Raw genomic sequence first — 23,008 nt, 5'->3', positions numbered from 1 at the left:
ACATTAAAAAAATTACTTGCAGCCCTCACCAAGTATCCTAAAGTGAAAGCAGAGCGCTGGGAGCTTTGGAAAAGGAATTTTTTCTATTGCTTTGACCCTTGGGTAAGACAGGAAACTTTGTATTAACTCCATTTCCAAACTTGGAGATGGAAGAAAAATAAAAAAGCTCCTCCCTCTCCAGGACACACACCCCTGACATGGGGCTTGCCCATGGTCATCACAGTGCCCACCTTAGCTGGGAGGGCAAACAGCACACTAGGAATGGGTGCAGCCTCCTGGGAAGCTGCTGGTCTCAGCCCTGCTCTGTCCCACACACGGCCATAGAGGATGCTGGAAGCATTTTGCATCCGTCACACCATAAATAATAACGTCGGCTCGTGAATTTATAAAGCCATTAAGGCAGCTGCGTAGCCGTGGGTCGATCGAGTGCTAATATTAGCTCAAAACGACTAAAATTAGAAAATTAGAACCAAGCCAGAACTAATTAGTTGTTCAAGGAATAGAACCAGAACCGGAACTAATTAATTGTTACTGAAATATCGCCTCAGGGCCCGGTGGGTGCCGCCGCTTCCAGCCCCGCGCTGGATTCCAGCCTCGCTTGGGATGGCTCCTGTGTGGGCTGGAAAAGGAGCCTGGGGTCCCATCTGAAGGCTGTGACAGCTAAATAAGAGTTGGACTCTCAGTCCCAGCTGTGTGATGCAGCACAGGCTGGGCTGTGCTGGGAGTGATCCCATCGCAGCCGTGGCAGCTGCTGCCTGAAGGGCTGGGGAACGCTGCCCCGGCATCGCTGCCCAGATGTGCCTTTCTAAAGGTGAGGGTGATTACAGTGACCGCCCCTGTGCTCCCAGCAGCACATCAGCTCTTCCCTCTGATCCCAGCAGCTCTGCCTTCTCCTTCTCCTTCAGCTCTGCTGCTGCTGAGATGCTCTTCAGAGCTCCCCGAGCAAGCCAGGAGCTGCCATCCATGTAAAAGCTGCCAGAATAATTTCCAGGGAATTAGGAAGCTGGTACAGATAACTGGCACATGGCTGCATTTTTCCCATCTGTGACTCAAGTCACCTATATGGTCACTTTTTTACTTTCCAAAGGTGGTAATGCACCTTATATTTCTTTTTCCACTCTCTCAGCACTCAGCCAGCAGCTCCGATTTTAGCAGCAGCGTGACGCACGGTGTTTTAAATTCAATTTAGAATACAAACTATTTATACCAGCCAGAAAAAGGCAGTGAAGCAGCTCTCTCTGTCATGAGTGGATTTGTAATTTCAGAGCAATCATTGCATAACTAATTGAATCAGCTCTCAGCATGTGAAATCAGTGCCCCTGCTTATCAGAGGTTTTCATCGTTCCCCCCTCCTGAAGCCAGCAGTCCCCCTCCACCAGCAGCGCTTTGTGCTTCTACATCAGCCTGGGAAGAAAGCAAGACCTGCAAAGCTGCCTTTTTCTGCTCAAATTGAGCCAATAAATTACCAAATACATTCAGAGTAGATGAAGAGCTGGGTTGCAGGTGCCCCCAAAAGCTGCCCAGGCTCCATGCGAGGCAGTGAAGTGCATTTGAAGCTAATCAAGTGCCAGCCATGTCTGAGAAGCAAATTGGTGCCGAGATGTTCTGCTGACTCCCTCTTCCTGCTTCAGTGCCCAGGTGTGCTCTCTCTCCCTGGCTGGAATTTCGGGTCTGATGTCTGATCCAAGCCTCCAGCTTGGTGCCTGAAAGTGGAGCCTAAGAGGGGCGATAAATATAGCGGCAGCTTTCCGAGGGATGCAGGAAAGGTAGAAAATAAAGGAGCTGTAAGGACTTTTGTCAGCTGGGAGTGCTGGCCCTGGATTTGGTGACTGGGGTGGATCTGGTGATGCAGATTTTGGGAGCAGCTCCACCACCTGCGTGCAGCAGCCTCCCAGGGTGAGAGGGCACCTCCCCATTTTGGGAAGAGGCCCATTGGCATCTGCTGAACAGGGAGCTGAGCATGGGAACCAGGGAAAAGTGTGTGCTGTGAAGGATGCTAACACCTCCCCAGGGATGCTGCAGGTGGAATTTTGGGTCCTGGGCTGTCACTGCCAGGCTGGGATGGGTGAGGAGGGCAGACTAAACCTGAATGACTACAATTGCTGAGTGCTAATGAGGACTAAGCTGGTTCAAGTGGGAGAAGTTCTCCAAGCAAAGTTGGCAGGTCTTGTCTTGGGGAAGCTTGAGGGAGGGCTTGCAAACTTCTCTGGATATGCAAAGGGAGGGGTTGTTCCTGGCAGGTGTGGTCCCTGAGGTTGGATGTGGGAGATGCTACAGCCCAGAAAATGAGAGCTGAGCATCCCTTTTGTGCATCCTCTACTCAGGGATGTTCTTTTTTCAGGAGAGCAATATTAGGATCCATGGCAGGAGCCTCTTGTTTTTGATGGGCAGGGGACAGCCTTAGCAATGCTTTCAGCTTTGTTAGACACATGTCCAAGACTTGTATTCCCTAAAACTGATGTGTAGGGTATTTTCTGGTTTGTTGGGGTTTTTTTTTTGGTTTTTTTTTTCATGAGCCTGTGCCTTGATGCTGCTGGCTGCCCTTGGGTGCAAGGGCATGTGCAGTGCAAGCAGGGTCTGGTGTCAGTGCGAGAAGGAGCTCTCATCCCCAGGCTTGGTTCAGCCATGTCCCGTCAGTGGCCTCCTCTTGTTTCTTGCACAAAGCCACATAGACAAAACGTCCTGTGAAGCCAAAGCTGTGGGATTTGTGCTCCTGGGGCAGCGTGTTCCAGGCACCCCAACCACCCACTTTGTTTTCCCTTGTCTCTCCAGGTAGCCAGATGGGAGCACAAAACACGAGCACTCAGCCAAGTCTTCGGCTCTCCCCATGTTGCCTGTTACTGCCTGGGCGCTGCCATCCTGGTGCTGAACTGTGTGCGCAGCCACTGGTAAGGAGCTCATCCTGCTGCTGGAAAGAAATCCCTGGAAAGAAATGCCCCTTGGAGTGGGGGGAACAAAGGGACATTTGCTCAGCAGTGTTAAATCCAACCCCAGCGTATGGCTTTGCCATGGTTGGATAACTTCAGCCAGCGGCAGATTTATTCTGGGATTTGTAATAAAGATGAGGGATGCAGCAGCATGGCCAAAGCCATCAGTGTCACTGGTCATTAAGTGTCACAGGTTACCTTGCTCTGCTCCCTGGGGATGTGTCCTCTGTCCTGTGGGCAGCCCAGGTGGCAGGGCTGTTTACACAGGGTGGATCATATGTACCAGCAGAATTTTTTAATTTTCTTGTAAAAATCATAAACAAAATTAAAGCTGCTTTTAAGAAGCTGCAGTTTCCTGTGCAGATGAGCAGGATTACCTGTGCTCTTAACAAACAGTCTCCTGAAACTCTTATCTGCTATCTCTAAACACTACCTGTGCTGGCTAATAGTATTGTATGACTGATACACCATACTCCATGGGAATATGTCCTTTAACGTTCCCAGTGCTGCAGAGAGGTTTTACTGCAGAAGATTTCCTCAATGCCAGCAATTTATCTGCGATCTGGTGGGTTTTATCTCCACTGCTGTTAGGAGAGACAGACTCACTAAATTCCCAGATTCAATTATACCAGGGTCAGAGCTAATGGGTTGTTTAGTACTCTGGGTAATTTCCCAGGCGAAGAGTTCTCAGGTTGGAATTTGCACATGTATTTAAGAGTTCTGCTTTCCTGGAAATGACACCAGGACCTGCCCTTGCCCTTCTGTGTTTGTCCCAGCTACTGCTAATGGCAGAAACTGAAAGAAGGCTTGCAGTGAACAAGGCTGTAATCGAATGCAGAGGGCATGTGTGTGTGCTGCTGATGTCTTAGTGACACAGCAGGCTTGGATTTTGCTGGGGAATGTCTCGGCAGTTCTTGCACAAATTACATAGTCACTTGTTGTCTGGGAAGCAATGCAAAGCCTTGTCCTTGCCTTTAATTAAAAACTCAGCTGGGTGAGGCACAATCTTCATTTCCAGTGGTCGTGCTGGCTCCTGGGTCAGCGAGGCACTGAGAGGGAACTGCTGGGAGAGCCAAAGTGGCCTCGTGTGTCCTGGCACTGCGTCACACTTTGGCCCTGCAGAGCCCCACCAGGGCTGGCTCTGCTCTGTGTCCTGGGTCTGTGGGGACTGTGGGACTCTCTGAGTTTGGCTGTGCCTGTGCAGCCCAGCAGTTGGGCCCTGAAGGGAACAGCAAGGTCAATCCAAGGGCTGGAAAGCCCCATCTGGACCTTGGGTTTGGAAGAGAGGCTCTAGAAGATGGGGCAGCTCAGTCCTGGCAGAACACAGATAAGACACCAGCCCAACTCAAAATGCCAAAGCCTTTCAAATTATTGCAGTGGGAAGTTTATTTTGCCCAGATGTTTCCACATGGTTGTGTTATTCCCTCCCCTTTCCCTGGTGCTGAAGTTGGCCTGAGTGGTGGCTAGCAGGCTTTGGAGGCTCTTCTGGCAAGGCAAGCCTGTAACTGTGTGAGGGATTGGGTGATTCCAGGGTAATCATCAGAGCAGTAACTACTGGACTTACCCCAAAACACACCTGGGAGCTTCTCTGCCTCCATTCCCAGCTCAGTGAGAGCTCCAGGGCTGCCCAAGGCTTGTTGCTCCAGCCTGGAGAGTTTTTGCTGCTTGAGGATTCATCCTACTCCTTATCCTTGCAGGATGATACCAGCCAGGTCCAGCCCGGGGTTCCACTGACCAGAGGGGCTTCATATGACACAATCACTGTCATCCCAGTGACCAGAGACATGTCCAACCCACTCTTGCTATTTTGCTTTTCCCTTTATTTTATTCTCTGAGTCCCTTTTACTGGAGCAGGTTTTCTGCTCCTCAGCCCCTCAGACACAGTCCCTTGGCACAGGCTGTGCCTCACACGGTGCCCAGGGCTGCTTGTGCAGAGCGTGAGGGCTGCTGATAGTGAGCAAAAAGGCAGCCTCAGGAGTCCCTCCACCTCCAGAGCTGTAATCCAGCCTTTAAAACTCCTCTTTTCCTGCTCTGGGGACTTGTTACGTGGGTGGAGGCTGCCAGGGAGCGATGAGGAGCCCAGGGGATGTTTCTTTTGGTTTTAAAAGCCTGCTTCCTTTCTGCAGCTGAGTTTTTGAAAGGCTCCGAGCTGGGGGCGGACGAGGGGAGGGCAGAGCAGACAGAACTTTGGGAGTGGGTTGACATTTTGGCTGACAGCACCTGGGAGCCAGGATGTGTGGCTGCTTCACCACCCGCCCCACGCGGGGTCTGTGCTGGGGCCCTTCCTCAGCCCAGCACCCTGCTGTTCCTGTGCCAGCTTGGCTCCAAAAGGATACCTTGCGTGTAAGAAGAGGGATGGCTTTGTGCTCAATTAAGCAATTAGACGCTTCCCAGCTCTCAGCTTCATTATCAGCCTTGGCTTGCAATCCAGACCGACCTGTGACCAGGGGGGACCTGCTTAGTCAAGTGCACAAGACAAGCATCCTTAATTGCTTTGGTGCAATGATTATTTTCATTACGACAGTTTCTTCCTTGCAAGAAGCAAGGAACTTCCATCACCGAGGCTGTTATCTGTGAAAACAATTCCTGAACTTTTGAACTATCTGCACTGTGTGCAGTTTGTGACTGTTATCTGTGTGACATGGGACGTGACAACCTTCGCTGTCCTCCAGACTCGCATCCGGTATCGCTCTCTCCTCCCTCACCACGTTGTTGGTATCTTTCCCTGCATCAGTTTATTCACAATCAGCCACTGGCACTGCCTCCAAACCCTCCTGCACTGCCTTTGGCACATCCTGGCACGCTCCCCACCCTTGGGCAGGTACCCAGGGAGGTTCTGAGCCTCCCTCCTGCCGGGTCTCAGGATGTTTGCCTGAGCTTAAAGGCAACACCCACGTGCACACCTTGACAGGGGGGCTCAGTGTGGGTGAGTCCCAGTGAGGCTGTGCCAGCCAGTGCAGTTGGCAGTGGCTCAGTGGCATCGTGCTGCAGGCTGGCATCAAGTCCTGCATTGATGCCACCCTCTGGGTATTGCCTCCTTTGTGATTTCTCACTTGGAGCTGATGCTTCGAGAAAATAAATCCACCTTGGGATGGGATTTTGCACGGAAAAAGGGTTGTTGGTCATTGCCAGGTAGTGCCTCTCACCTTATGCTCAGTCCTGTTTAATTTTGTGAGCTGGTACCACAAATGAGTGTGCTGTAAATGGCATCGATCCAGAGCCACATGGCCCTGTGTGCAGAAGTGACCGAGTTTGATGATGGGAATCGAGCCTGGCCTGACAGATCTGATGCCCCCTCTGAGCCACAGTGCCAGAAATATCTGATGCCTGTTCAGGAAAAGCCCCAGGGAGCCAACAGCACCTCCTGCCCACGGCATCCAGATGAGGAAACCTCACAGTTCAGATGTGAGGCAGGGGGAGAAGCTGCCACAGCCCCCAGCTGACCTAAATAACACACACACCCCAGTGCTGTCAGAAAAGCGAAGTCATTATTGGCAAAAGAAGCTGTGAGGATGATGACCGGGCTGACAATTGCCAGTGGTATCAGCAGGATGATTTCGGTGTTGTTGAGGTTGCTGTTTTCTAATGAACAAGATCTTTTGTTGCAGCTTGTGCTGCTGGGCACCACCGGATGGTTTTTTTCCCTGTCACCTCCTTTAGCCAAGAGGAACAAAACCTCAGGCATGGGGGATGGACCGACGCCCCACACAGTGACTGTGGCACCTTGCAGTGGTGGCTGTTGTCACCAAAACCCTGGCTGCCTGTACCACTGCTGCTTCCTTGCTGCCTGCTGGCCCCTGGCCCAATTCTGCTCCAATTGTGCTTATCAGTCCCAGTTTCCAGGCTGGTTTTTGGGAGCAGTCAAAGGGAGCACTGCTGGGCTGCTCCCTGCAGCGACCCAGTTTGCTGGACGAGGTCTTTGTCCTCCTTTGGAGGAGAGGGATGACAAAATACATTCAGGGGCCACTGAGGGTTGCTCCCAACAAGACCTAGAAACCTCAGCTTCCTTTTGGTACAATATTTCTGGGTTTTCTTCCTGCTCCATGTGGCCTTTGGGGATGTGTTTTGGACTGTGACTTGTTAAGTTTTCTGGTTGAATAAATCAGCGCTTGATGTGCAAACCCGGCTGCACGTCCTGTCAGTGTCCCAGCCAGAGGATCTGCTGCCCATTTCCCTCACTCCCACTTTCTTCCTGTGAACCCACTGGCGTGACATGTCCATCCCCATAGTGCAGAGCCACTTTGAGTGGTTTTCCAGTTCATGTGGTTTATTATGTGGTAGACAGAAGGAGGAGAGACTCAGACTAGATATAAGGAAGAAATTTTTTATGAGGAAATGTTTTACGTGGAAACACAGGTTGCCCAGAGAAGCTGTGGCTTCCCCATCCCTGGAAGTGTCCAAGGGCAGGTTGGATGGGGCTTGGAGCAGCCTGGGACAGTGGAAGGGGTCCCTGCCCATGGCAGAGGTTTGGAACAGGATGGGCTTTGAGGTCCCTTCCAACCCAAAGCATTCTGTGATTCCCGTGAAGCAGTGATAAGACTTCTGATTATCTGAGCAAGTACCTCTCAGTTTTTGGGAAGGGTGTGCAGAACAATGCCTGCTGCCTTGGCTGCTCCTGTCCTGCCAGGAATTAGCCAAATCTGCCAGTTCGGCCAGAGCAGAGTGGAAGGATTTGGGCTTTTCCCAGCTGGTGGTGAATGTGTGCCTCTGGTGTCATGCTGGCGAGTGTGGGGAGATGTCAGGGGAAGCCCCATGACCCCATTTACCCTTTGCAAAAGCTGGGGGCACCTCCCAAGCCTCCCCATGGGGACAGCAGCCAGGGATGTGATCAAAGTAGGTCTCAGCCTCCCCACCCTCCCCTGTGCTGGAGGAGGGATGGATGCTCCTCACCATGGCAGTGGCTCTGCTCAGCACAGAGGGCAATTCCAGGGACTGGGACAAAGCCTGCCTTTAATTGGAGTCCTTTTGGATGCTGAGCTGTGCCGCTGCCTTGTCATGAGCCTGAAATAAATGCTGTCACCAACGTGACTCAGAGGCACATGGAAGGGACTGGTTTCATGACACTCTGAAATATGTCATATTTCAGGGGACCTGCTCCATAGCAAGGGAAATGCCCAAAACCTTGTCCTTCCCTGCCAGGGAGGGCGAAACACAGCCAGGGAGGCTCCCTCACCATCGTGGATGCTGCAGTAATTGATGGCTCCGTGCTGCTTGTCACGGCCCAGAGTCATAAATGCTTAAAAGGTTTATTTACCAATTCTGAGAACTCCTGAGCGCATCATGTTTAATGCAAATAGAGAGTGTGTTTAGGAAGATATAAACCATTCCTAGAGGGAGAGGCAGTCCATTATCTCCATGCAAACACCTCCCTCCCTAGCTGTAAGCCAAGCAGCAGGGAACTGAGCAAGACATGCTGATGAGAATAACAAATGCAGGCCTATCCGACCATGGAAAGGAAGGATGGGATCATCTGGAGCAGGAGAGACAGCTTTTTCAAAACAAACCATGCCATGTGCTGGTTGCAAAACTTCCAGTACTGATTCCCAGCCAACCAGGTCATGCTCTTGAAGCCACCTTTGTTCCATGTTCCAAGACTGAGTCAGGTCATCAGCATGGGACAGAGGAGCCCCAAGGATGTGAGGGAGTGTGAATCCAGCTCATCCAGAGCAAGAAGGGCTTTGCTCTTGCTGTACCTCTTTCTGCTTTGCCATCTCTTTGCCAGTGCCTGGGATCCAAGTGGGTTCCAGCACAGCATTGCTCTGCCAGATTTGCCTCCCTGGGGATCAGCAAACTGCTGTAAAATCCTTCCTGGTGCTGGTGCCCTCTGGATAGATCCTGGCCAGATGTGGAGCCAGACCCTCATGCTGTGAAAGGCACATCCTCCTCTGTGTGAGTAAAGAGCTGCAGAGCACCCCGGGGGTGTCAGGGTGTGTTTTGAGTGCACAGCCAGGCCAGAATTCCTCAGGCAGAAAGGCACATCCCTGCAGTGGGATTGCTTCCCTCCCAAATCCAGGCAGTGCTGGTAGCAGGGACGTGGATTTTTTTTGGCTTCCTCGTAGAGGAGACTTGTGTCATTTAAAAATAAACACCACGGAGATGATGCAAAGGGTTGTGCAGCTGCTGCTGCTTCACGGTGCAGCCAGATTTGCGTCTTCCCATCGGAAATGATTTTAAGCTGAGCCAGGGTGATCCTGGTGAGCACAGGGAGCTGTGCTGGGCACTGGAGGAGGGCCAGCCCTGGGGACTGTGCCTGCATTGCCTGGGGCCACGCTATTGTTCCTCTGTCTGTGCTTGGCTCCCGGGAAAAGGAATTTCCCTGTAATTTCCAGAGTGTAAATCAGCCAGATGCTGTGGTTTTGCTCACTTCTGAGCACATTACATTTATTCCGTGTTTTGTTTCCTTGCTCCAGTCCAAACTGGTGATTAAATGTCTTGTTCTGGGGTCCTAAAAACTCCTCAACAATAGAAAGCCTAGTGGGAGCAAGCTCCAAAGTGAACAAAGGATATCATCCAGGTTCCTAAACCACAGAGTTGAAGGTCTGGATGTCTTGGACATCCTTGGTGCATGAACTTGCCATCAGGCCAAGATGTGTTTCCAGCTGCCTGCCCTTCAGCCATGCAGGCAGGACTGTCTCTCTCAGCTTTTATTTGGGCAACAGCAAAAATCCAGAGGTTTGCAGGGCTTAGGAACACGTACACCAGGGAAGAAAGCTATCCCAGGCCCTGCAGGTAGCATTATGGAAGCACTTTCCAGCTGAGGAGCCCAGGACTGTGGGCAGGAATACTCCCCTGGCCCTGAAAGACAGTGGTGGCCAGAGGCGCTGTTATTCCACTTAAATTTTAGCCTCCAGGGTGCTCATTAAAAAAAGGCTCAAAGTTTCCTACCTCATGTGTCAACAACATGTGGAGAAACACGGCGTAGAGCTCTGCGGGTCTGTTACCTCCTCTCCTGTTATTAATGGTGTTATTTTAATCACAGCCTCGTCTCTTTTGTCATCGTGCGTTCGTGCTGGGGCCGTGTGCGATGCTGAGCCTGCCCAGCCCTGCTCTGGGCAGAGCTCAGGGGCTGAAGGGAGGGGTCACCATTATTCCCACCACAAATGAGTGTTGGGAAGGTCAGAGCTGGAATGCCTGACCCAGGCTGGAGCAGAGGAGCTGTGCTTGCACTCGAGAACGCCTCGCCTCTCGTATTTTCCTTTTGCTGTTCCAATCCTCCCCCTGCCTGTCAGGGCCCAGCCGTGAATCACTCCTGGGCACGTGGCTGACACATGAACGCTGCAAAATATTGTGATGGAGGGGGACGGGGGTGGGAGCACGAGATAATCCAGCCAATTGTTCCCAGCCTTTCGAGTCCTCTGCGGAGAGGCATCGCAGCCTCCAGCGTTTGTAAGGGCGTCTGGCCCAGAACTCCAGCCATGGTGAAAACTGGGATTTGGTGAATAAGGCAAAGCATTTGATACAACAACTCAGTGGGACTGGTATTTCCAGAAGGGAGCAAGGGTTGTGAGTAGAAATAGCTGCCCCAGATCAAGCCCTTGCTCCTCACAGTCTTCAGCTGATTGCTTCTCCCATTGGAGGTTCAGTAGGCTCGGGTGGAAAAAGGGATCTGGAGAGGGTCCTCCTCATCAGCTTGCACTCCCAAAGCTCCACATCTCCCAGGGAGACGTGGGTGGTGTAAATTATGAGTTGCTGCTTTTTTTAACAGCCCTTGTTGTCTCCCCAACAGCTTCACAGAAGCCATGAAGAGCCAGCCAAAGCTGGAGGGCTGGGACTGCCACTGGACCTACTACTCAGGCTTGGCCATCTCAGCTGTAGGGACCTTGTTTGTCATCTCCAGCTTCTTAGCACTGGGATTCACCGGGACCTTCCTAGGTAAGCACTGAAAATCCAACAGCTTTACCAGAAAGTGCATTTAATCCTTGCAGGGATCTCTTGCCAGGGCAGAGTCCTGGAGGAATTTCCTCGTCCTTGCCTTCAGGGCTGTCAGATTTGTCATTATGATACCAAAGCACGACCCAGTCCTGCTGTTACCTCTCTTAGAGTGGTTTTATACAACAAATCCCATCACCTCCAGCATCAAGCCTGGAGATTTGGAGCACAGCTGCTCATCTGCCAGCCCAAACACCCTCCAGAAAAGAGAACCCAAGCTCAAGACCTCACAAGTGGCACTGGCACAGTGAGTGTGAGCTGTCCAGCAGCCCTGCTTCGAGCACCCACCTGCTCATCACACGTGCTGAGGCAGGATGTTGTTTGCTCTCCCCTCTGCAATAAACCTGATGTTGGTTGACAGATCCTTTTATCTGCCGCTTTATGGCAGAAGGCATTTTCCGCTGTGCCTGCTTTCACATTTAGAGCGTAATTCTGTTAGCATTGTTGACTTTGAAAACATGCCAGTATGTGTGGAATTCATAAAAATAAAGTAGAGACAGGAACAATAAATATCCAAGGAAAGGGGCAGCTCCTGCTGGCTGAAATAATCACAGCCCCAGCTTTGACACCTCATTTAGGCTGTGCTTTTGCAAGTGCTTTACAAACCAAATTCAATTAGCTCCTGTGGCGTCGCTAGGAAGAAGAGAGGGACGTAATAAGCCTTCCTGGTTTCAAGTGGAGTTGCAAAGAAATGTGTTGAGTTGGCCAAAATCCTGCTGCCAGAAATAGAGCTCAGCACTCCTAAACATGTGGCCTCCCCCTCCGTGTGCCGCCTCACTCCTGGCCCCCTGTCACACCCCTGTCCCTCAGCTACCGGGCAGCAGCATCCTCCAAAATCACCAGCAGCCCCCTGAAGTGATGTTGTGCCTGTGGAACGTGTCCAGGAAGGCCAAGCACAGGAGTGCCCATCAGCAAGAGCTGCTTGAACACTCCTGAAGTTCAGCCAGATCTGGGGTTGTTTACGTAAAGCCTGATTCATCCGACCAGGAGGATCCACTGGACTTGAACCGCTGGGAAAAAGCAAACAAGTGAGTCAGGCTCAGCGTAAGAGGTGAGAGGGCCCTGTCCCTCTGATCTGTATCCCCTGAGGCAGGGATGGGGTGGGTGTCAGTGGTCCATATAAGGCATTTCTGCTCCATCTCCTCTGCTGGGGAGGCTCTCCATGCCACCACTGCCCTGGACTGGCAGGGGAGGGCCAGCTCTCCCTGCTAGCGGGGCATGACGGGCACCAGGGCAGAGCTGAGTCAGGCTGGGGACGTGCCAGCACCACGTGCCAGTGCAGCCAGGCTGCCTCAGGAGCTCTGCAGCGCTGAGCCCAGCTGGAGCCCCACAGAGGATCCATCCTTGGGCTGGTAACAGCTTCTCCACTCCACACAAGCCCCATGAGCCCAAGTCAGCAGGCTCTTGATGGAGGATGTCCCTCAGCGTGGTTTGTTACCCAGCCACGGGGAAGACAAAGGGTCTGCAGGTCTCTGAGGATCTCGTGTGGGATATTCTCTTGCTCAGGACTCTCTCAGGACTGGTACTTCCAACACCCATGCAGGATTTTAGTGCTGCCCTGGTGCTGCAGGAAGAGCAAGGACTCCAGATAGCAAAGGGCTGCACTGCTTTGACAAGGAGGGGCATCCAGCTTCTTCTCACTGCCGACATCTGAGCTCAAGAGAAGTTTTGAATGAGCCTCTGACACACAGGCACTTGAGAAATTACTGGAGCTGGATTTCACCCTTTGTGAGTTTTTCTACAGCAGTGAGAGCTGAAACAGGCAGGGCTGCCTGTTGAATTCCTTCCTTACAGCACATTCAGGCTTTGGAGCAGCTGCAGAACACTTTGTCTCTCTGGTGTGGGCTAAAAGGTGCAGTGGGAGCCATGTGAGTCACCCTTCTCCAGCAGCCTGGCTGTGCCACCCCATCTCCAGCACGGCAGCAGCAGCTGGATGTGGCCCCTCTCCCTGGCAGAGGCATCCCTGGTGCCCTCTCTCTGTGCTGTGCCCTCACTGGGATCCAGGCATCCCTTCAGCATCCCTTCAGCACCCTCCTTGTTTACCCTGTTTCCCAAAAAACACAGTGATGAGGGCTTGGCTTGTTTCAAGGCTGAGGACATGGAGAGGCTGCTTTGCCTGTCTGAGCCCGCCTGCCTCATACCCAGGGACATTTCTTCCAGCACTGACCAAGATTTCAAGTCAGTCTCACCTGACCAAAGTCTGTTGCAGGCCTGGAGAAGCCGAGAACTCCCCGGGGTGAAGCAGAGATGCTGCTTCAGCCCAGGCCAGGCTCTGAGGGACCTTGCAGAGTGCACTGAATGGCTTTTTGCTGCTGTCATCCCACCCTGTGCAGAGAGATGGCTGCACAGACCTCCAGCAAAAAGCAGCTCAAGTTAGATGCCAGAGTGCCTCAGCTTGGCAAGGAGCTGATCCCTGACTCGAGGGCTCAGCGGAGGCACAGGAGATGCCCGGGGTGATGCTGTGCAACACAACACACAGTCCTGTCCCTGAGCACCTCTCTGAACATAAACACATACAAACCACCTCTCTGGTGGTCATGTTCATTGACCTGTGCAGGTTTAGAGGCAGAGATTACATTGGAAAAGCTCCTGGGGAGCTGCCTGTGTGCTCCTGCTGGTGGGGAGCCTGCCTGGAGGGTTTGCACAGCCCCACCAGTGCTGGGCACAGATAAGCCCCTGCCAGCCCCATGGACCTAGGGCTTTGTGTGAACCTCCTCAGTGCCATGTGGGGAGTGAGGTGTTCAGCTCAAAGGCAAGGGCGGGCAGGGCATAATGAAGCATTATGACACATAAGAAAGCACAGAAACGGGCTGTGGCAGGGGGTGATGTGTTCTTTCTACCAGAACAATCTCAGAGATGTATTGCCAAGTAACTGTGAGAACATATAGTATGAATACAAGGCAATTATCTCACTTAGTGGCCTGTAGTTAAAGCCCAAAAGCATTGTGTAATTGGGCAGGGGCTGTTTATCCTTAGAAATAAATGTTTTAGCACCATGTGAGGTCAAAGAAATTACACCAAGATCCAGGTAATAATAATAACCTTGAATAGTTTGCACTCCTGTAACGCCTTTCATCTGGATTTGTGAGCACTTTCTCACCATACATTAATCCTCACCACCCTCTCTGCTCTCAGAAAGACTGATGTTATGATCGGTGCACAATAGCACCGGGAGGGACAGAGGAGACTTGCCCAAGGTCAGGGAAGAGGCTGGCAGCAAAGCTGGGAACACAGCCTGGGCTGGTGGCAGTGCCTTGGGTTGGTGGCAGTTCCCTGGGCTGGTGGCAGTGCCCTGGGCTGGTGGCAGTGCCCTGGGCTGGTGGCAGTTCCCTGGGTTGGTGGCAGTGCCTGGGCTGGTGGCAGTGCCTGGGCTGGTGGCAGTGCCCTGGGCTGGTGGCAGTGCCTGGGCTGGTGGCAGTGCCCTGGGTTGGTGGCAGTTCCCTGGGTTGGTGGCAGTGCCTGGGCTGGTGGCAGTGCCTGGGCTGGTGGCAGTGCCGTGGGCTGGTGGCAGTGCCTGGGCTGGTGGCAGTGCCGTGGGCTGGTGGCAGTGCCCTGGGCTGGTGGCAGTGCCTTGGGCTGGTGGCAGTGCCTGGGCTGGTGGCAGTGCCCTGGGCTCGTGGCAGTGCCGTGGGCTGGTGGCAGTGCCTTGGGCTGGTGGCAGTTCCCTGGGCTGGTGGCAGTGCCCTGGGCTGGTGGCAGTGCCTTGGGCTGGTGGCAGTGCCTGGGCTGGTGGCAGTGCCCTGGGCTGGTGGCAGTTCCCTGGGCTGGTGGCAGTTCCCTGGGCTGGTGGCAGTGCCCTGGGCTGGTGGCAGTGCCATGGGCTGGTGGCAGTGCCTTGGGCTGGTGGCAGTGCCTGGGCTGGTGGCAGTGCCCTGGGCTGGTGGCAGTGCCCTGGGCTGGTGGCAGTGCCCTGGGCTGAGGGAATGGCTGCTCCTCACGGATCCTTGCCTGTGCAGTGGACATGGAGCATGGAGGGTGCCGTGGGCAGAAAGGAACAGAGCTGGGGAAGGGTCTGGAGCACCAAGAGTAGCTGAAAGAGCTGGAGAGGGGCTCACCCTGGAGGAAAGGAGTTGTAGAGGAAACCTTTTGGCTCTTCACAACTCCCTGACAGGAGGGTGCAGCCAGAGAGGGGTCAGGCTCTGCTCCCAGGCAGCAAGGGACAGGGCAAGAGGGAATGACCTCAAGCTGTACCAGGGGATGTTTACATTTGATGTCAGGAAAAAAATTCTTCACCAAAGGGGTTGTCAAACCCTGGCACAGGCTGCCCAGGAGGGATTTAAAAGTCACGTTGATGTGGTGTTTTGTGGTCTCACTTTTAAGACCCAACAGAAACAGAGAGCTGGCCCTTTACTCCCTGAAATGTTGCTCACGAGCTGCACATCTCCGTGTCATTTCTTCTCCAAGCTCCTTTCTGGAGGATGGAAGGATTACTCCAAAGTAGATGGGAAGCTGGTTGGATGCTGACAGTTCTGAAAGCCTACCTCATTACAGATGACAATCACCCATTATCATCATCATCATTGTGCCAATAACTGAGTGTGTTGTAGGCAGAGGTGCTATTTTCTGAAATTCTGAGAAATTCTCTGAGCTGTGAGATAAGGGTGGCATTATGGATGAGGGCATTTGGTCGTGGTGGTCATGATGATAACAGCTCCAAACACACATTATTACATGGCACTGGGTTTATTTTCACATTAAATGGATTTGATCCCACGCACTTGCTTCCTCGTGGAGTGGCATTTGACAGGAAATTTTACAAATGAGAAAACCAAAATTAACCAGATGGGACCTCGGGAGCTGCACCCTGGTGAGGGACGTGGCTGCCACAACCTCACTGCAATGCAGGAACCTTCCTCGTGGGCAAAGAGCCATTCCTGGAAGAGCTGACAGACACAGAGTAAACAAACAACTTATTTGTTGCTGTTTCCTCAGCCTAGAAGTGAGTGCTGAAACCCTTTGCTGTGTGTGCCTGGCAGGGATGCCCTGTGGCACAGGGTATCAGTGTGCCAAAGGCCCCCGTGACTCCCAATTTCATGGAGCCTAACCAGAAGCTCTCTGCTTGCTCTTAGGTGATTACTTTGGCATCCTGATGGAGGAAAAAGTGACCAGCTTCCCCTTCAGCGTCCTGGACAATCCCATGTACTGGGGCAGCACAGCCATCTACCTGGGCTGGTCCCTCATGTGAGTACCTGCCCCTATAAGTGAGTTTGGGGTCGAGTTTGGGGTCTCTTGGCAGGGCATGAGGTGCCAGAGTGCATTGGAGGCCAAAAAGACCCTCTGTGATGGCAGAGAAAGTGCAGCATGCCCTGGGTCCTGGCTCCTGGCTATTTTTGTGTGTGGAAAATCTTGTGCTGTCTTGAAAAGCTCGCAGCATTTGTTGTAGAAAAAATAAATATCAGCCAAGTGCTGGGGGAGAGGAGGCATCAGCAAACACTCTGCATCTGAACGAGGTCCTTGGCAGGCTCTGCACGTGGAAAAATCAACAGCCAGGGCCAAATTCATGCAGGGTGTCACTCGGCAGGGGCAGGGCACTGGTACTGGGGAGCAGTGTGACCCTGCAATTACTCTGAAAAATGCAAAACAAGCCAAGCCACCCTTTCCCCCAGCCCACGGTGATAACACTTCCGAAACACTCCTTGTGTGATACAACACAGCTTAATAGCCTGCTTAGGAGGAAATGAATAGGCTGTAATTTAGCAGCAAATGAGCAATATACTCTATTCAGTGTAACAAGTTTGATGTGGTTTTCATTTAATATCACGTTTTATTTATTTGCCCAGGAGAAAAAAAAAAAAAAGCCCTGGCTGGGTTACTTCAGGAGCCCATGGAGTGTTGCAGGCTGTTATCACCGGGTGTTTTGCACTGGTTCTCCTGACTGTGACCACCTCTCCTCTGCTTGGGTGGAAAAGATGAAGTGCTTTGCCACTTTCTGGTCATTTTTTCAGCCATGTGTGCAGCCCCTGGTAATAAGTAAAGCTGATGGTTTCTCTCCTGTCTTCACTGAGCCTTGGTGCTGTTAGTTCTGGACTAGAAATCGCCCTTGGTGCTGTCAGGGTTGGCTGCATGAGGCTGTTTCCCTTCCTGGCAGAGCCCCGGCATTGGATGGGGTTTAAATCCTGGGAAATGGTGCAGGAGAGCCAAAGGGAGGCAGTGCTGGGCACCAGAGTTGGCCACAGGGGCTGCAGCAGCACCGTGGGATGTGGGTGTTGCTGTGGGACGTGGGGCAGAGCTGGGGCAGGATGAGTCCCCCCCACCACACCACGACCCCCACAGCAGCACAGAAACAAGGATTTGACCTGGAGGAATTAAAAGGAGATCTTTATTTGTTTTAAACTCATCATCAAACCTAACATCCTAAAACTTTTGCAGAATCCACTGAACCCTCCTGAGCTGTTCCTGTCACAGAATCCCTTCCTCACCCCTCTCATTGTGGTCTTCCACCACCATTCTGGGCAAGAGCAGCTGGAAGCAGCTCAGGATAGCAGGGACTGCCTCCTTTTCCTCGTTAAAAGGCTGCCATTAAGGCCAGCGAGGCGTGACAAATAATTGCTGAGAACAAATTGCTGGAGCTGTGCAAAGCAGCACCAAGACACCACCCACCTGCCTGGGGGAAGCTCAGCACAGCTCTTCTCACGGTGGTTTTGGCTGTTTCTCTTCCCTGGGACCTCAGTTCATACAATCACAGAATCATTTAGGTTGGAAAAGAATTATAAGATCATTGAGTCCAAGCATTAACCCAGCACTACTGTGATCAGCACTAAAACCTGTCCCCAAATGCCACATTTACATGGCTTGTAGGTCCCTCCAGGGATGGTGACTCCACCACTGCCCTGGGCAGCTGTACCAGGGCTTGACAGCCCTTCCAGGGAAGAAATTTTCCCAATATCCAACCTAAACCCCCTGTGGGGCAACTTGAGGCTATTTCCTCTTACCCCTGGCTTCAGCCTTCTGCCAGGGAGTTGGAGAGAGAGAGAAGGTTCCCCCTGAGCCTCCTTTTCTCCAGGCTGAGCCCCCTCATCTCCCTCAGCTGCTCCTGGTGCTCCATCCCTATCTCTGTTCCCTTCTCTAGACACCCTCCATTGGCTGATTTTTGGGGGCTCCATGCTTTCTCCTGATGTCCCAGGAGATGTCAGGTGTCTGCCCTCAGAGGCCAGAGCTGATGTCCCACCTCTGTGGCAGCAGGAGGGATGCTGAAGGAATCCTCCAGCTGTCTGATTCTGGCCAGACCTAAAACACAGAGCACATCTGTCCTCCCTTGGTGCTGCCTCACACTCCTTGTCATGGCATCAGAGCCCAAAGGATTGATCCATTCTGATCCATAAGGGATGAAAACACATCACATCAACCAGGACTGATCCTTTCTCATCCATAAGGGATGAAAACACATCAACCAGCCTCTCCTCTGACTCCAGTCCAGCCTTAAAAGCATCAAGTGGGGTGACAGCCCACAGCCATGGGGAGCCACAGCAAGGCTGGGGACAGACAGACTTCTACCCCAAAAAACAACTCCTTCCAGGACAACAAACCCTTCCTGACTGATTCATCATCGCTGCCACAATCAGATGTGGCCCAATATGTAGGTCAAACTCGTAAGAGGACAGGAACAGTTCACCCAAATGCTGCTCATCACCTGTATCGAGCAGCCTCGTTTCTCCTGCGAGACAAATGGAGCATTCAGCGTGTGGGGACAGCTTTGTGTGCCTCTGGTAGGGAAGTGTTCTAACTCACAGCAACAGGCTGTGTAAATCAGAGCTGGAGCTGCAGCCAAATGATGCAATTAGAGGTCTTGCTGTCAACAAACAATCATGTAAATTTGTTCTCTCTGATAGGAATCAAGAAGGAGACATGACTAAGCATGTAATAGCAGAGCCTTGGGAGAGAAGGAAGTTGCCCGAAGCTTCCTAATGAGGGAAAAAGTTATTACAGATTGAAAATGGTGGAAAGGTGGGGATTTGTGGGTGCCTCTCCAGGGGCTGATGAGGCTGGGTGGTACCTGAAGGTGGCTCCAGTATGAGTTTAGGAAGTTCAGTCTCTCTCTGCAGGTTTGTTTTCCCAGCAGCACGAGTCACCCTGCACCAGGCTCGTGGGATGTTTATCCTCATAAAATCACAGAATGGTTTGGGTTGGGAGAAGCTTTTAAGTTTATCTTAATTGTCCCCCTTAATTAGGACACTGGTGATCAAAATGCTGGTGGCAGCTCTGAGAGGGATGAGAGCTGGCTGTCAGCAAATGAAGTATTTAGCTGGTCCTTGGTGGGGAAATGGGCAAGGCCAGGCTGGACAGGGTTTGGAGCAGGCTGGGATTGTGGAAGGTGTTCCTGCCCATGGCAGGGGCTGGGATAAGATGAGCTTTGAGATCCTTTCCAGTCAAAACCATTCCATGATTCCAAGATTCTGTGACATCTCTCTTCAGAGCAGGAGGTGATGAGGACTTCTGGTCCCAAAGCTATGGCCTGTGCTAAGAGGAGCAGCCACCTCCATTGTATCCTCAGTTCTTGACCATCTCTCCCCATAACCAGTGAGGTGCCATGGGTGGCATCAGTCCCCTGTGCTGTGCCTGGTGACATCTCTCTGGAGGACACATTCCTGAAACACCCTGAAATGGGGTTAAAAGTGAACCAAGCCCCAGCACCCAGCCCCGATGCAGCACCCACCCCAGCACCCTTCCCAGGGCAGGAATCCCATCCCTTCCCATCCCTTCCCATCCCCATCCCTGCACTGGCTGAGCCACCACCAGGATGTGTTTGATGCCACACACTGCTCTGGCTGCCTGGTGTCCCCTGTACCCCGGGTGGCCCAGCTTTTTGGGACGTCAGGCATTTCCCTCAGAGCATGGGCTGGGAGCTGCAGCCATATGTCAGCAGCTGCTGAGCCCTTAAACATCCCTATAATCTCAGGATTTAGCATCAAAGCAGGAGCTCTCACAGCAGAGACGTGCAGGGATCAGACTTAAAAGAAGTCGCTGAAGTAGGCTGGGGAGGAGTCTTTGCCAAGTAACATCTGTCTAAGACAGTTAACATTAAGCACAAAAAAAAAACCCCAACCCTTTTGTTTGCTTCTGTTTAATGAGGGAGTGAGAGCTCTCTGTAGCCCAGTGTCTCATTTCCAATGTCTCATTTCACTTTCTCAACCAGGTCTTGCATAAGCCCGTGTACTTACCTGATCTTTTCCTTCTCTTTCAAAACAGGCACGCCAGCCCAGCTGGCCTTTTGCTGACAGCTGTAGTGGCAATTTCCTACACAATTGCTGTGCTGTATGAGGGGTGAGTAGCTGTGCAGAACTGGAGAGCTTCTAATTATTTCTACCAGCTTTAACTCTGGAGGTTTCAGAGAACTGCACAAGTAGAGATGTTTTTTTTCCAATTAATTCAGCAGGGAAGAAAGAAAACAGAAGATTATTTTTCAATTGTTTTGATAATGGGCAGATTCCACCCTGAAACTATTTGCTGAGTTCTAGGAACATTTGTGTGTTTTTTTATTTTTATCAAAATGAGGACTTTTTTCCTTTTGGGTGCCAGATTCTGTCTATAGAAGAACAATAAGGGAGGCAGTGAGAGGACTCATTGTGTGTTCAGAAGAGCCCCCTACAAGAAGCACTTGCATTTTGTAGTTCCTTGGATGGGCTCCTCTGCTGTTTTGCACCACAATAGCCCAGCCAGCAGCACAGGATGGAGCAGCACAGAATAACTCCCAGAAGCAGCAGTTCTGCTTCAGCAGTGAAAGGTCTTTTGTATTTGCAAGGGAAGGGGAGATGCAGAGAGCCACGGTCTGCATGAGGGGGAGTCTGGGTGTGTGCTGAGCCTTGTCCTGCTCAGCACAGGGATGGTGCTGTAGCTGCTCCACCTCCCAGAGAGGCTGAAACCAGGATTACCACGGCACAGGAATTGTCAGGCTGTGCCAACCTGGGAAGGAGACAAATTTTGTAGGCTCAAAGGTGAGCACTCAGTAGCCTTGATTTTAATTCTTCCCCTCTTCTTTTCCCCCTCTCTTTTGTCTCTGCCCCCTCTCTCCCCAAATTCCCAACTCAGGCCTTTCACAGAGGAGATCTATCGGAGGAAGGAGAAGGGAGTGAAGAGCAAGTAGCCCCAGGTACGTTTGCTGATGGGAACATTTCAGGGGCTGCTTTGCTGGGCTCCCCCACCAACGAGCACCCCTGCCCAGTCCTGCCTTCCCTGGCTCCTCCAGAGCCCTTCCCACACTTCTCAAAGCCTTTGAGCTTCAAGCCTCTGCAAAATTCCAGGCAGAGAGGCTTTTCACAGCAGCAGTTGTGCCTGCCTCTTGGCACCTGACCAGCAGCCCCCAAATTGTTTTGATTATACACTTGAGAATCAGTGCGAGGGAAAATTGCTGGGAAGCTTCGAGGCTCCAGGCTTAATCTGAATCAGGCTGAAAAAAACAACTCTTGGCCGTGGCAGGTGCTCCAGAGAGTGGCAGGGATGGTGTGAGAGGGCATCTGTGCGTGCTCATCCCTCGGGGAAGTGGGGCATCCCTGCTGCAGCTGCTCCTTGCCTGAGCCAGGAGCATTTCTGCCAATGGGCTCACCCTGAAACCTCAGCCCAGGCTTGTTTGGGGGGCCAAAGGCTTCTCCAACAGCACAAGCTGCTGGCCAGGCTCCTTTCCTGGGGTTCATTACCATCTTGGAACCCCAGTGCATTTGCCTGCTGGTTTTTGCAGAGCTGGGACAGTCCCACAGCACTGCTGAGGTCTTGGCAGCATCGTAGCTGCTGCTCTGACAGAGCTGCTGTGGCACCAGTGATGTCCCCAATGGATCCTTGTCCCTTTGCCTTTTGCAGAGCACTCTCCAGTCCCCACACTGTCTGGTGTGCCCCTGGTTTTCCTACTGAGATGTTTCCTACTAATTAACCCAGCAACCCTTAATGAGCCAGCTGAGCTCCCTGCAGCACTGGAAGTGACCAGAGGAACAGCCTGAGCGTGGTGGCAGCTCCTGGCCACAGCCCATGGGGGATGGAGGTCCCTGTCCCCAGCTCTCTGTCCAGGTCACTGCAGCTCTCCTGGGAGTACAGGACCTCCCCACCTCTTCTCCCACGCTGATTATTTGAGATCTGCAGGCAAAAAGGAATCCCCTTTGGCTGGAGGGAAAGCACAGTAATGATGGAAACCAGGGGCCTTTCATAAGTGAGCTCTGAGCTTGTGGAAGCACCGGCTCCAGCTGATCCTGAAGATATCAGAAGATGCTGCCTGAGAGCCATGAGAAGCAGACAAAGCTCAGATTCAGCAATGGAGAGAGCTCAGGAGCCCCTGAGGATCTAAACACAGATGGGGAAGGAGCAGGGGAAACTGCTGTGAGCTCAACAACAGCAAAACCTGCTGCAAACACAAAAACCAGCCCCTTCTTTTTTGGGAAAGGAACCTCCCCATCCAGATCTGCAGCTTCCCACCCGTGCAAAGCCCTGCAGTGTCTCAAACTATTGCAAAGGCTCTGAGAAGAGTGACTGAAAAGCACAGGAATGTGAATGTATGACCTAAACCACAGCCCAGGGACATGGAGGGATGGCAGCTGTCCCGTGGGGAAGCCCAGCACGGAGAAGACCCAGGGGAAGAGTCAATCCCTGTCTGCACCTCACAGATATCCCACCCCTGGCCATGTTGATGCCCCTGCCCCTCCTTTTCCCTGGGTCCATGTGAGGGTCCTGCTGCCTTTCCCACCACCCAGTGCCTTCCAGCTGTTTTTCACTGCCTTGCAGGGGCAGTGGGAGGGAGAGAAGAGAGGGAAAGGTTTGTTTCTGCCTTCCACACCTTGCAGCAGCCAGGTACGGCTGTGCCCCTTCCACCAGCCTCGGCACGTCCCAGAATTGTCCAGTGCTGAATCCTGCCTTGAACAGAAAGACTCCAGAGGTGATGCTCCAACCCCAGGCTCTGTTTTCACAGATTCCCAAAACAGTTTGAGAAATAAACTGTAAATGACCAAACAAGCAGGGGCTGCAGAAGGGGCTGTGCTGCTGCCGGCTCCTGCACGGGCACTGGAACGTGGGGCCACATCTCAGCATCACAACGTCCCCTCCACAGAGGGGCCTCTCCCTCTTCTCAGTGTCACCTCCATGAAATGGTTCCATTTCCTTTTGCTTCTACACGTTGTAATTCACTCACCCTGCAGGCATTGCTCAGCAGAATTAAAAGTGTTGGTCTCTTTTCA

General features: G+C 52.4%; 1 protein-coding gene across 4 annotated transcripts in view; it reads left to right on the top strand.

Moving 5' to 3' along the window:
- Positions 1-23,008, top strand: part of PEMT (phosphatidylethanolamine N-methyltransferase) — a 42,839-nt gene extending 19,831 nt beyond the window's left edge. For all 4 annotated transcript variants that reach the window (XM_063414808.1, XM_063414805.1, XM_063414809.1 and 1 more), the window contains 6 exons: positions 2,773-2,888; positions 10,654-10,799; positions 15,926-16,037; positions 20,043-20,117; positions 20,883-20,943; positions 21,648-23,008. In XM_063414808.1, the coding sequence (XP_063270878.1) occupies positions 2,773-2,888; positions 10,654-10,799; positions 15,926-16,037; positions 20,043-20,117; positions 20,883-20,937 (504 nt within the window). In that variant the 3' untranslated portion in view covers positions 20,938-20,943; positions 21,648-23,008. The remainder of the gene's footprint in view (positions 1-2,772; positions 2,889-10,653; positions 10,800-15,925; positions 16,038-20,042; positions 20,118-20,882; positions 20,944-21,647) is intronic.

The sequence above is a fragment of the Prinia subflava genome, chromosome 17 (genome assembly GCF_021018805.1).
Source record: "Prinia subflava isolate CZ2003 ecotype Zambia chromosome 17, Cam_Psub_1.2, whole genome shotgun sequence".
Lineage (NCBI taxonomy): Eukaryota > Metazoa > Chordata > Aves > Passeriformes > Cisticolidae > Prinia > Prinia subflava.
The sequence above is the reverse complement of the archived record's forward strand: the minus strand, read 5'-3'. Positions and strand labels throughout refer to the sequence as shown.